This window comes from Lonchura striata, chromosome 2 (assembly GCF_050655825.1).
Source record: "Lonchura striata isolate lonStrDom1 chromosome 2, ASM5065582v1, whole genome shotgun sequence".
Classification (NCBI taxonomy): domain Eukaryota; kingdom Metazoa; phylum Chordata; class Aves; order Passeriformes; family Estrildidae; genus Lonchura; species Lonchura striata.
The window spans coordinates 86,075,649-86,090,690 of NC_140704.1; the positions used below are offsets into that span (position 1 = coordinate 86,075,649).

At 37.6% G+C, this 15,042-nt stretch overlaps 1 protein-coding gene across 11 annotated transcripts in view; it reads left to right on the forward strand.

The window, feature by feature from the left end:
* The window catches only part of SEMA5A (semaphorin 5A), a 312,223-nt gene that overhangs the window by 178,018 nt on the left and 119,163 nt on the right, over positions 1-15,042 (forward strand). For all 11 annotated transcript variants that reach the window (XM_021546911.3, XM_021546907.3, XM_085573625.1 and 8 more), the window contains 2 exons: positions 11,033-11,318; positions 14,571-14,706. In XM_021546911.3, coding sequence (XP_021402586.1) covers positions 11,033-11,318; positions 14,571-14,706 — 422 coding nt within the window. The remainder of the gene's footprint in view (positions 1-11,032; positions 11,319-14,570; positions 14,707-15,042) is intronic.

Here is a 15,042-nt window from a genome sequence, read left to right on the forward strand (position 1 = left end):
TGATTTTAGTGGCTAGCACAGCAAATTCAGAGATCTTCAATCCCATCAGTCAGGCAAAAAGGACATGCCTATATGCTGAGGTAGTCTTCACTTGGTGTTCACTGTAACTTTCAGTGTAGGATCTTGATGTGAAAAGCTCTGAATCTTCATCACAGGAGAAAACTTGTTCATAATCTTACTTTTCAGAAAGTCTGTAATCACAGGAACAATGATATACAGTGTGGGAGGGGAAAACGGAGATGATGTGTCAGGTGGATTGGGTGAGATGCCATATTACCATGATATGATTTCAGCTTCTGGGATCACAGATTTCACCAATAAAATACATTTATGTTGTTGACCTGAGTTCCCCATTTGTTCTGGCTCAGCCACATTCATGTATTTACTGTTGGATCCTGCCTTCTACCTAGGCCTTGACAGGCCTGGAAGCAATCCACATCAGCTGGGTACATAAATCAGCAGCTACTCAGCATCATTCTCATCAGTTGCCTTACATTAGAAAATTACAGAGAAATCGGGGAACTTTAATTTCTGAATTATCATTTTCTTGATGCACTCAAGACTCAGTATTCTGGGGGGACGAAGAGTTGGTTAGTTCAGTTAGAAGTATTAATTATTCAGTATGTGTTAAATTAAGCTACAGAAGTATGCTTAGAGAAGATAAATGAAGGGGAAAAGGTAAATTAATGTGAAGCACAAAGATTTTGAACAGGCACAAATCCAAAAAGTTAAATGGACAGCACAGCAATACTGCCAACACAGAAGCCCTATTTCTGACTGGAGCTAGTTGTTGTGGAGCCAGCTTTGAGTCTCTCTGAACATACTGTTTGTTCAGCTGCTAGACAACATGCTTCAGGATTTGACTCCCTGAATGTTGTCTGTTTTAAAATTTTTTATTGGCAGAAGTGACAGTTACCAAATATTAGAGGTATCTGCACAATTCCTTGAAGTTTTTCCTATTTTGGAAAATTTTAGTGTGCGCGGTCATGTTGTCTTCATTGATGGAGGAAGGAAGCATCTGGAGGTACTTACTGAACTTAGTCTCTTTTAAGATTTACAATAGTAATCTATTCAGCTCTTGAACATCTGTGGATAAGACTATTGGTTCCATTTTCTTTTACTTCAGAATTTCCTTTTGTTTCTAGGAAAAGAAATTGATGTTCTGTTTATCAATGCTATTTCTGTCTTCCTGGTGCTCCTATGACAGCATAAAATGCAGCTGGCCCAAAGGCAATGAGAGGTTTTAGACTACAGCTGTATCGATGCAGAAATTCTGCTCATCTTCATGATGAGATGCCACTCAAGTACCAGGCCACTGTAGTGGTATGACCTGAGCACTCACCTTAGTTCAACAGTGGCTGGGCTGCTTACAAGGAATTTATCAAGTGACAATGCAGGGAGAGACAGACCCTGTGTGATCCTCTTGCCAGCCCTATCAATACTTTGCACCTACATCACTGTTCTCAAAGGGAACATGATCGCCCCAAGGAGCTAAGGAGGGCTGCAAACCAGCTCTCTCCCCATCCAACAGCCCTGCTGGCTGCAGGATAGTAAGCCTGCAAATGTAAAATAGAGAACCAAGCTCTCCTTCCCGTGATGTCATATTTTGGCCATCTTTTTTACCATGTAAAGGAAAATATAATGCCTGAAGTTACTCACATGAATATATATGCACAAACAGATGAAGAAAATGGAAAGACTGCTTACCAGTAATTTATTCTCGGTGTCGTTTTTTGCTGCATCCCATCCTTTTCTCTCTGAATCCATGTTCCAGTGTTTCTGTGCTTAAGAGAAACAATTTGAGGTGATAGAGCACACACTGAGGGTTATGTCTAAAGCAGGCATCTCTCTCACTGATTTCTTCTCCTGACCAAGGCAGTCAGCAAGACCCTGAGCTTCAGCCAGTTGCTCAGGTCAGTGAAGGGCAACATGTTCCTGGGATGTTTCAAAAATTTCCCTTGTAGTGTTTCATAAGAAGAATAGAGTGCTTTAGCAGTCTGCTTTGGACATTATTAAGTGATAAAAAAAAAATGATTCTTTCATTAAGCTGGCATGCTGTCTGTTTCAGTGTCTTTAAGCTCTTGGTGTAACAATGTTTAAATCATATCTGGAGTTGATAGAGTGTGCTTCTAATTGGAAGTCTTTACTGTAGAGTAGATCTGAAAAGTGCAGCAGGGGCAGGATTTGTCAAAGTTTGCTCTAGAGGACAGAAGTAAGTGTAATAGTTATATGCGCAGTCCACAGTTGCAGTGTGTTCCAGATTGGCAATGAAAAGCCTTCACTGTTTAAACTTAGAAACCTTTTCTGTAGTCCAACATTTACAGTTAGTAGAGGTATTTCTCCTTTCAATACACTTCTTTAAATCACTAAATGTTATCTGATATCTCAGTGTAAAAGTTGGCCTTAGTATATAATGTCTGTTTGCTTTCCTCAGCCAATGAAAGGGCAAAACATAAAAAAAAAAAAAAAGAAAAAAAAAAGAAAAAAAAAAGGAAATCCCTGTCTATTTTAGCACACAAAGAGACACTACAATATTTGGTTTCATGATTTGTCAAATGCCTTTCCTTAAAATTTCATGGATCTCCAACTATCTTAAAATGATTGCAGCTGGTTTCTTTACCCTAGACATGCAATGGTAGATGCTATTGGAACATATTAAATAAAAACAGTGTTCTATATGTCACAACATTTCCTCAATGGGCAGACGACAGATGATTAAAATTTAATCCTGGATCAGATGTAGCAATAAAATATAAAATAAAATAAAATTAAATGAAATAAAATAAAATCTGATCTTCTCCAAATTAGAAGCCTTTCCATTTAGGGAGATGAGTGCTTGGATTGTTCTGCTTTACTGGTAGACATAATATTACCATTTTTTCTCTCGCTGTCCTAAGCATTTCGTTATTAGGTGCTCTTACTAAAGTTTTTCTTCTGAGATCACTTTCTTAAAAACACTAATAAAAAGATTATTAATCCAGAGCAGATACTTTTAGCCTTCACAAGTAATAGGAAGAGTAAAATTCTTACAAAGGTAGTTTGCTTAGTGGGGTTTAATACACCTCTGAATTGATGCCTATTATTGTTTGTTAGCAGATTTCTATTATAACTTTTGCTACTAGTAGAATGTGTAGAGAGAATTTATGATATAAGAATAAAAATTAATTCTTTCAATTTTGTTTTTAAGGATTAATGGAAATGGCTATAATAATTCAGTGTTATCCTTTCATTTTTCTGGGTTTTAATGAAAAGGTTTTAATTACCTAGTGCAGGCTTTTCTTTATTATGTAATATTTCATGTAACTCAAAACCAGTGTGTGCTTGAATGTGCAATGTACTCTTTCAGATAAGAGTCCTGACTGAAAATATGAAAGGCATATTCTGTCAGTTTTGCTTATTTTGCAAGAAGATAAATAATTAAATTTCTTTGGCTGTGCCACCCGTAAGATGGGTTATTTTCTTTTGTCTGTATCATTGCTTTTGCCAGTATCCTAAAACAGGAGAGAAGATACCTTCTGGTTTTGAAACCCATCCTTAGGCTTCTTCACTGGAGCAGCTACCAGAGGAAAGATTTGAGCAGTTAAGCTGTGTTTTTCCTTTCAAATTCATACATCTCCTCCCTGATGGCAGTGACAGTAGGAGAGCAGTGAGTTGGTGTGAGGCGGATGTGCCTCCCCTGACTTCCTTTTTCCAGTGACAGACTAAGTTATTACAAAACACCTTTGTAGCATTTTTTTACCTGTTTGAAATGGTAGATAAAAAGCATTCCCCATGGAGTTAGGATATTTTTACTTCTTACCTACCCTAGGTAAAACAGCAAAGTCCAGCTACCATTTATTAAAAACACGAGGAGCCTACTGAGGACTGAGCTTGTTCTTTTGTATCTCATCTGGCTTGCTTATGTCAGAGAGGCTGAATGAGGAAGGAAGACACTTCTGCAAGCAGATCATCTGTTCCCAAATGTGGAGAGGCACAACAGGAGTGTGAGCCTCATTAATGCACAAAACTATGATACACAATGACCATGAGAGAATGAAAGAACTTAGGACTGGAATGCATCTCAGTCAGGGGAAGGTGGAGAATTTCAAATTTCAGGGAACATGAACACATGAAAACCAGCATTTATCAAAGAAAGGAGGGGACTGAAAGGTTACCTGAATATGAGGGATAATGTCTTTACTGTGCACTGGAACACACTACCCAGAGAGGTTGTGGAGTTTCATCCACTGGGGATATTCATGAACAGCCTGGACACAATCCTGACCAATATACCTCAGGATGACCCAATTTGAGCAGGGAGGTTGGGGAGATGACCCTTCTAACCTGGCTCATTCTGTGATTCTGTGGCAGAAATATTGGAGGCAGAGATGGAATTTTAACAGCAGACAATACCAAGCCTTAAGGTGAAGGAGGAGGAGGATGATAATGATACTGGTTTCCTTTCTGCTATGAAAAAAGAAAAAAAAAGAAAAAGAGGATCAGGTTGTAATGGGTTAATGCTGTCTATATTCCAGGCACTCACCAGCAAAGCCTCTCTGTCACTCCCCTCCACAGCTGGATAGGAGAGAGAAAATATAATAAAGGGTTCATGAGTTAAGGATGGGGAGAAATAACTCACCAAATATCATCATGGGCTAAACATGGGCTCTAATTAGAGATATGAATTGACTTTATTGCTAGCAAACTCAGAGCATTTCAGGATAATGAAAAGTAAAATAAAACCTTCAAACTCTCCACCTTCCCCCCCATACCTCCTTCTTTCCGAGCTCTTCCTCCTACCCCAGCAGTGCAGGGATACAGGGAATGAGAGTTATGGCTAGTTCATCACCCATGGCCTCTCCCTCTGCTAAGGAAGAGGGGTCGATTCCCTGCTGCCCTATGGGGTTCCTGTCACGGGAGACAGTGCTCCATGAACTTCTCCAGTGTGAGTCCACCCCACAAGCAACAGTCCTCCTCAAACTGCTGCAGTGTGGGTCACTCTTCCACAGGGTGTGGTCCTTCAAGGATAGGCTGCTCCATTGTGGGCTCTACTTTCCATGGGCCTTCCATGGGGTCACAGCCTCCTCCCAGGTATCCACCCATGCCAGCATGGGGCTCTTCCATAGGCTGCAGGTGGATTTCTGCTTCCCCGTGGAACTCCATGGGCTGCAGGGGCACAGCTGCTTCACCACAGTCTTCACCTCCAGCTGCAGGGGAATCTCAGCTCTGGCACCTGGAGCACCTCCTGCCCCTCCTTCTCCACCGACCTTGGTGTCTGCAGGGCTGCTTCTCTCACATGCTTTGACTCTTCTCTTCTGTGGCCACAACTACAGCTGTGTAATAACTGTTCTTCCTTAAATCTGTTATCACAGAGGTGTTACCACCATTTCTAATTGACCCAGGCTTGGCCAGCAGCAGGTCCATATGTTGGAGCTGCCAGAGATTGGCAGAGCTGGACATGGGGAAAGCTCCTGGTAGCTTCTCATAGAAACCACCCCTGTAGGCCCCACCCCACCAAAGCTTGGCCATGCAAACCAAATGGACAAGTCTGCAGGAAAAGTCATTTACTTGTCTCCCTCCCTGCAAAAGTAGAACAGAGAAAAGAAAAATAATGGCAGCGAAAATGTTTGGAGAGAAATGAGTAAGCCATTATAATTGTGTTTTCTTTCAGTACCGTAACAGCTGGCAAAATCTCCTTAAAGAACAGTATATTCCTGTGTGTGTGGAATTCTGGATTCAATTCTAAGTAACCATCCAAACTTCTGTATCTTTTGCCTGATCCCCATTTTCCAAATTTCCAGAGGTTTTGAATGAATTAATGAAATCCCTATGTAGTTTTCACCCTTACCCCCCTGCCCTTGCATACACGGCTTTGTGAGGTGTCTATCCAGTGAATATAGGTGACAAAATCCACTGAATTCCAGGTGTGACTTTGATGGGCTTCAGTAAGTATTAGGTTAGAGTACAGTGCTGTGATTAAGTTTGTCATTGGCAAATTTGCATCAGCAAAATTATATAATAAATTGCAAAGTATTATGCCATGTAAGAACACTTTACCTTGAAAATGAAGGAGATTTGTTTAAAATAAACAACAGGAAATAATACAAGAAATTTTGTAATACCGTATTTGAAAACAATTTTTCAGAAAAGAAAGAATTGCATTTTAGAATTTATTGGAGTACATCAGTAAAAAAGTAATGAGTGAGTATCCATTTTTATGATTATGCTGAATTGTATTATAAAATCTATCAGCAATATAAGAGAAGATTGGAAAAAATATCTGGGACACACAGTTTTAGTGTATTTTGCTCTCCTTGCTCTCCCATACCTATACAATTTTCAATTTAGCAAAAGGAAAAGAATGTAAAAGAGATCATGGAGAGCTAAGGCATTGCAAAGGAAATAGTTGAAACAGATTGGTAGCCAGCTACTCTGTGGCAAGTTGGGATTTTTAGCATGCATCATAGGTAACTGTGAAACACAGAGGAAAAATAGCTATTAATAAACCATTTCCAGCAGTTTCATACAGGACTTAACATTTTACAGTTCATCTCCTGAGGATGGATATAGCTGTGATGACCACAAGTTATATATTACTTTTGAGACATGTAATGCTGTAGGAAAATTTTACTTTGTGATTAAAATTTATCCCTAAACCTTCATGAGCAGTGATGCCTTGATCAGCCTAATGCAAAGTCTGTACTTATTTTCCAACAGATGCAAAGGGCCACAACTAAATGAATATATTTAATAAATATACAGAGATGGCAGAATGCAACTGCAACTGGACTTTTTTTTATTATGTTAACAAGATGAAAGGAAATAATAAAGACTGGCACATGCAAAGCTTAAATTATCTCCATTATTTTAAATGTCCCTCTTGAAGAGTATTTCTAGCTGAAATGTGAAGTTTATTCAAAAAACCTCAAATACATCTTTCCAGAATTTAATGCTATTAAGCATTTGGCTGAATGCAATTATTTGGAAGAAATGGGTGAGATCAGCAGTGTGATGTGATTAATTTGTGTAGTGAGGTCAGTGAACAAGTTCCAGAGAGATGTCATTCAACATTAGAACAGTATCTAGACTCCAAAGATCTTTAATATATTATGTATTCTTATATCTTTGTGTGTGTGTCTTATTTTTTGTTCATATATGCATATATAATCTGGTCTGCATCTAAATCAGAAAAAAATAATATTTTAACTTTCTTTTAATATTTCTGGGGTTAATTTCATATTTGATTTGGTCTTTGAATGTCTTGCACTTCAGATGTGAGTGGTCACATCTCACATTCCACAGTCAGTGGAAATCATAACTCTTACTTGCTTACAGTAGGCTTTGGACCTTTAAATCCTTAAGGTTAATTGCTCTTACCTCCTTAAAGAAATTTAGATAATTTTCTGTCATTTGATTCACTCTGGAAGCAGTAGCATCCACTAGCTATGTAAATTAAGCCATGTTAGATTGCTTCAGAAGAAGTGATGTGGATTAAAGAGCACAATCATACTTGCTTGCTCCTAAGTTAAGATAGCAAGAAGAGGCCAAGACTACCTCAGGTGCTCTGAGGGAGATCTTTCATGCTCCTGTTTCCCATTTTTATCCACAGAAAAATTCCTGTACAGTTCATCTCATCCTTTTACCCCTCAGAGTACATCCACACCACTAAATAAAAAATGCCCAGGAAATAAGCTTATGCATGACACCTTTGGCAGGTGGAAAGGGAGAATAATCTAAAGGAAATCGTGGTGTCTTCCTGTTAAGTGTTTTCACACTAAGTAAGAACAGAGACTGTGCTCCCCAGAAAATGTTGGGTTATCTCCAACCTTCAGAAAAGCAATCATATTATTTCTGGTTGAGGCACTATCTTGGCTTCATATGGTTGAGTAGTCTTTTTTGCAGTAACTTAGAAGAGTCTGGGGAAACATCCTTCTTGGGCAGTCCTCACACTGCTTTATGAAGGAAAGTGTAGAAATTCACAGGATTTGTGCTTAGTAAGCCCACTTCAGAAGTAGCAGTGTGTTAGCCCAGGGGCAGTACTAACCAGCCACCCAGTGCTTTCAGTGCTTGGGTTTGTGCTCTGTGTAGCACTGCTCCGTGATGTACACTGGGGATAAGTTTTGGGTCACATCGACAGTCATTTTCTTGCTTTCCTGATTATACTGGCTCCATTTAATTTGGGAAAGTCTAGTCAGCCTGACATGTCCATAAATTGAGTATATAAAGAACCCTACAGAGGTCATATATAATACTTGAGACATTATTACAGGTTGACATTCTCACACTAGCTGTATCGTGCCACATACCAGAATCCTTGCACTTGTTATGTTGATCTGATAAATCAGAAATGAGATGTGTTTGCCCTTCCAGGATCTATTTGCAAAGTCAGCATGAAACAAGAGATTCACTTCATTTGCTGCATTAAAATCTTACATGGTAAAGCTTCCATGTCAACAAATAGCAGTTCACAGCACAATAGTTGGACACATAAGAATTGATTTTTCCTAGCTGAGAAGCTACTTTTTCCTCCGAAGTTTTGAGGTGACCCTGTTCATTTTTCCCAAAGAGAGAATGAAATAAAGTCTGACATGATAATCCTTCCATATCCACTGAATTCCCTAAGGTAACTCTGAGATTATTACATTTCATACAAATGAAAGCAGATTTCACAAGTTTTAATAGCAGGTCAAAATTTCATCAGTTCATAATCAATAAAGTATAGGTGTTTGCAGATGTATATATTGTTTCTCAGTTTTGAAACAATGAAATATGAGTACAAATTATTTTTATATATGTATTATGATTATCAGTGCAACTTTAAAATGCTTTCTTTTGAAAAGTTGACATTTCAAGAACTCCAAATACATTCTGAATGCATTACATATTATTTTTACTCCTATATTTAGTGAAGTTTGTTTTATTTTTTCAATTCATCAATTTGTATGTTGAGTGCTTCCAAGAGTGGTTTTTTTTTAACTCTGCAGTGAGATTCTGTGGTGCCAGCGTAGAGACCTTTTTATATCAGTGGGCCTCCAGTGAGAACTCTCTTCAGGCCTGATGGCAAGGCAGGGCTTCCTTTTTTTAATGTTTGTACAAAATATTTTTTTTGTAGGTGGATCAAATTGATTCTGAGTATTTGCACAGTAGGTTTTTGAAGCTTTTGAACCAAAATCTCTATTGTAATGAAAGTTTGTCACAGATGTAAAATGAAGATTTAAGGTTCTAATAGTGTTAAAATTACCAATGGTTTAGTTCTTTATATATTGTCAGTGTAATTTTATTTCTTATGATATGAGTCTTGTCCAAGTATATTGCCTTTTTTATTCTTTTTTTTTAAAGTCAAATACGCTGTTAGTATGCAACTTATGAAGGTTCGGGGCACCACCATGTTCTTAAAATTGTTGGGTTGTGATCTGCCAGCAAAATACCTGTGCAGCTCTGAATGTGGAAAAAATGTGGTGTGTTCCAGACTGCTGTCAAGGAAGCACTTCATAAAATAGAGGGTGAAAGTTACAGGGAGGAGTGAGAGCACTATTGGATCTGCTCAGCTTCATACATCTGAGGCAGCTCATAATCACTACTGCCAAAAACCTGCCCTGGGAACTCTCAGCACAGCAGATAGAGATGGAAGCAGCACAAGAGGCCACATTAGCTGGGATCTGGTCTGTCTTTGAAAGAGAGTTTTCTGACAGTTTGGACTGCTGTGAGGCAGTGCCAGCTTGCTTGCTTTTCTAGTGCCCCCTCCAAAGTTATGATAGGTTTGAGATACTCCTGCAGAATTCTTACATTGAATTGCAGCAACCTTTTTCCATACATTAGTGCTGTCAAAAAATGTTCATCTATTAATTTTATTGGAAGTTCTTCCTCAAAACAGATGTTTTTAAAACAGTCTTTAAATTTGCTTTCCCACTTCAGAATAAAATTTGGAAATGAGAAACAAAAAGTTTTCTTTTTTTCAGAGGTATCGATGTTCTAAAATGGTTCCTTGCACAAGTGGGGCTCTTCTTCACAAGTCTGTGTATTGAATTTATATTTCCTTTAAGAACTTGTCAAGTTGTCAGCCTCTTCTAAGGTCATGGACTTTCCTCAGTTCTAGTAGTCCTTACAGGAAATGGACCACATGTTTCTCTTTGGTATCCACTGTTCTTTTTCTTCCTTTCCTTTCAAGAAGTATTGCCATCTGTTGCTTTCCAGATTATTTCTTACATATTCTCTAATTTCTCCTTCATAACCATCAGGTTTTTGATAGTTTTTTTGATGATTTTTTTTATTAGTTTTAAATAATTTTTTTAATAAGAAAAAAATAAATCTGTAATGCTCTAAAAGTATTCAGCAAGATAGGGCTGAAATGCAGTTATCCTACCATCAAATATTCTTGTGTAGTTCTCTTTTAATTACTGCCTCTGAGCACATTTTTACTCGCCGTCAATTACCACCTGTTATCCTGCTCATCTGAAGTAATGGAATGGTAGCAAAGCAGAAACAGAGTTAAAAGATAAAGCAATTACATTGTAAGAATTCACTGTGCCCTTATGTGAAGAATGAAAACTCCCTGACACTTTTGATGGTGGAATACAGTGAGCTAGGCCAAGTTTGCCCAGCACAGTCTTGTTTTATAAACACCTAGAGCAAAACCTGTCAGGCCATGTGTCTTGGTTTGACCCCAGATGGCAGCTCAGCTGGCTTTTGTGCTAGTGGGGTGGTGTGAGAAGGAAAAGGCCTTGGCTCTGTGTAAATGCGGCTCAACAATAACAAAAACATCCCTGAATTACCAGCACTGTTTCCAGCATAAATGCAAAACACAGTGCCACTCTAGCTACTATGAAAAAAATTAACTCTACCCAGCCAAGCCCAGTGTATCATGGTCATGTTCTCATAATCCCAGCTGGACATGAGCTGGCCTATTCAGATCTTATGGTGCCATATCCCTAAAGAATATTAAAAAGTGTGTTTATCTAAATACGATGCTTGAAGATAAATCCAACTTCCATGTTAGTATGAGTGCATATATCACAAGAAGGCAATAAATGATCTTTCCTTCTGTTATTTTCAGAACCAAATTTTGTGTCGTCTTATGATATTGGGAACTTTACCTACTTCTTCTTCCGGGAAAATGCAGTGGAACATGACTGTGGGAAAACAGTTTTCTCTCGTGCTGCTCGGGTGTGTAAAAATGATATTGGTGGCAAGTTTGTGCTGGCAGACACCTGGACTACCTTCATGAAAGCTCGTCTGAACTGCTCTCGCCCTGGAGAAATTCCATTTTATTATAATGAACTTCAGAGTACTTTCTTCCTGCCAGAACTGGACTTGATCTATGGGATTTTTACCACTAATGTGTAAGTAGACTGAATAATATATTTTATTTTCTTGCTGTTTCTGATGGCAAAACGTAGAACTTCTGAGCTACTCTCTTCTGCATATACCAAGTAAACATCATAAATTCAAACTATTGTTTTGCCCAATCCACTGTTTTCTGTGAAAAAGTATAATTTCCAAATGTTTCCCACATTAATTGTTGAAAACACAAGAGAAGAAATTAATTCTCAATATGTCCTTACTGCAGGAAGCCAGTTGTGTTTAAGACTATTCTGTCATATTCTTTACTTATTATTAGAAAGTAATTAGTTTTTATTTTTACTATTTTAATACATAAACACATGATGTATTTTTGAAATAAATGATTTATAACTGTAATATGACATGATCATGAGTTTGACATGATGGAATTTGACCATGTCATAGAGAACTCATCTTACCCAAAACAGCACAAGAGGTGCTCTTTGGTCTTTTAATATAGTCTAAACATATCCTTATGCAAGTTTGAAGGTCAAGCCAAGAATTTAACCTAATTTTAAGTGAACCTGTTTTATCAGTAAGGTAAAAGGAAAGAAAAAAATAAAAGTGCACTTTGGTCTTAAAAATTCAAGTTTGTTAAATAATAAAAAGTTGAATAGACATAGAAAAAAAGAGACATTTATCTCAGAATTGTCCTTTCTAAATTTAAACATTATGACTTTTGTTCAAATGCTGCTCAGCAAGAGCAGCCTCTGTGTTATGGCTGTGCAGCCCAATATTCAGTCCACAGAATAATTTCTTATTTTAAGTTCCAAATCTCCAACCTTCTTATACTGTCTTTCTGTGTAAATCAGTTTTGTCTAGAATTTTAAAAGGTCTTTAGGCACCTAAAGCATAGGTAAGGCACCCCTGAACACAGGGATACCTACCTTGTATAAATATCCATTAACCAGGTGGAAGCATTCACAAGTTAATGCCAAAAAATTATAATCCCTATGCCTTCTAGACAGTGAGGATGAATTTGAGCTCATTTAGGCATCTTCCAGACTGAAGCTCGCCCCTGGGTTGGCAGCTCAGGCTGTGAACAAGACTAGTGATGACATGCTTGCACCAGGCTGTGGCAGTTCCTAATTATGACATTGGATGATGAGCTCAGTCTGTTTCTGCAATGGAGTAATGTATGGAATCTATACACTGTTTATGTAAAGAGAGCAGAGACTTTGAGATTACTGGGGATAAGAAAACTTGCTGTTGTTTCAATCAGTACTTTTAATCTTCTTGTTCTGTTTTCCTAGTTAGGTCATCTACTAAAAGACAGGTATTTGTCAGGTGGCATCCAGATACACTCTTCAACCAGATCTTTCTTGAGAAGTCAAAGTAGCCTAGATGTGTTCCTGCCATGAAAAGCCTGAGCAGAGAAATTCTGCTCTAGAAAATCCATGGTGCTTTGGCCATGGAAGGGCAATGATGTTCCTGATGCTTCCTGCCTCTCCTGAAAATGGACTTGCTATTGTTAAGGCTACCTTTGCCACATGAAAGTAGACAGTATTTTAAACCTTGCCTCTCCTTTCATCTTCCCCCGTGGCCCAATGTTCTGACCGTCTAAGAGAGATGAACTGTTCAGAGAGGAACCAATTAATTATAACTCTCTGAGGGAAGGGTTTTTCTGTTACTCTATTTAAATGCCTGCCATCAAATGTTTGGACATTTTTGAAATATTTTAGAGCTAGGATTACTTCCCCATGCTGACTACCTGTTCAAAGATAGTTTGTGGAACTCATATGATCCACCTTTCTGGCTTTCAAGTGACAGTAGAGAAACACAAGTGTTTCCTATGACAGGGAGCAACATATTCCTTTCTATTAATGTAACAGAGTCAGATATAACTTAGTGACATTCATAATTCTTCAGTCTCAATATCTTCAGAATTACTATGACTTTATTGTACCTAAATGGTTTTTAGTATAGTTTAATATACTTGTGGAGGGAAAAATTGAAACATTTCTTTAACAGCCAAACCTGCACCTTTTATATGTGGTTGACTATCAACCCACTATAGCCACTGCTGCATAAAAAAGCTGATTTTCTTTCTTTCAGACTATCAAAAATATCTATAAATGTCTCATGTCCTTGTAGGACTTCATGAAATTCAAGAAAACATTGGTACAGTTAATATTAGTCAGATGCATTTAGTGATTTAAGCAGGGGTTTATCAGCTCCAGTGATTATTGATTCTGTAGAAGTTGTAAACATGGAACATGAAGTTTTGGGCTTCCTTTTGGCTTCCTTTGAAATAAGAGAGACAAGTGTAAGAAAGCAAATTGCTCTTTTGTCCTGGTATTTAATCCATATATCCTAACTCTTCAGTTGTTGGGTTTTTTTCCCCCATCATTATGGAGTTTCTATAGTAAGTTTTCTTAAGCCCTGTGTAAATTCCAGGCTAAGCTTAAAAAAAAAAAAAATAGGGAAAAAAAAAAAAAGAAAACAGAGAAGAATGCTGTGTGGATCACTGGCTAGCAGTTTTAGCTGCAACAAGAAACCAGTGCAATTGACACCTCCCTTATCTATTCCATTATCTCAAAATGAGGAAAAGAACAATGCAGCTTTACATATTAGGAACTTTCATAGTTTTTAGATTATATTCTTTACACTATGCAGAATTGCTTTATTGCCTTGTACATCACATTTTCAAGGCAAACTGAGGAAACTGTGTTTTGTCCAGCTGCCATTTATTGATGTTTATTTTTTTAACATGATATTTTGAAAGCAGTCCAAGTTGTTTTCTTTTGATGGGCTTCTGCAACTTGCATTCTTATTGCTGTAGAACATCTCTTGGAAGGCAGGATTTTTGTGGACGTGTCTTGTCCAGGGATTCCATAGGATATAGAGACATACACACTGTAAAACCTTATTTATGTCATGTAGCCATTTGTTGTGTGGAAGAAACTTTATTGAACTCTGAGAATAATATATTCCTGAATTTTGTACCTAAAAAAGAGGTGACTCATGGTATTAGAAGTGTAGTATGGTATCAGAGCAGCAGCAGAAAGTAGGAAGATATGAGTTTTTCCCCACACCAGCTTCTTGGTAGGGCTGACAAATATTTTTAATGCAAAGACTATGCTTAATCAGCTTATCATATATCATTATCTTGAGATATCATCTCCTGGCTGATCATATCTGCTTCATTAATTACTTGAAGGATTGAAGAAATATTGCCTTTTTTATTTATTTTTCAGCAATTTGACTACTTAATGTTATTACATAGATTAATGTGTTTATTTATTTTGCAGGAACAGCATAGCAGCCTCAGCAGTTTGTGTTTTCAATCTGAGTGCCATAACTCAGGCCTTTAATGGACCCTTCAAATACCAGGAGAACTCTCGCTCTGCTTGGCTTCCATATCCTAATCCTAACCCTAATTTTCAGGTATGGATACATGGGAGAAGGACAATATTTTATGTGAGCTTTCCTCAAAGTACTGTATGGTTCATAAATTATAAATCCAGTTTTTCACTCTGTTGTAGCCTAAGACCTTAAAAAAATCTAAATTTTAAAAAGTACTTAGGAGATCCCCTTATTTCAATATATTTAATATTAATTTTATTCTTTCACAAAATTATTTTAATTGAAAAAGAGATGTACTTTGAAGGGTAGGAGACTTCAACTCTATGGTTGTCTGTCTAGGTGACATTAACTCCTGTTTGAAGTATGATCAAACAACTATTCTCTTTTACATTGTATTTGTGCTATTAGGACTTAAAA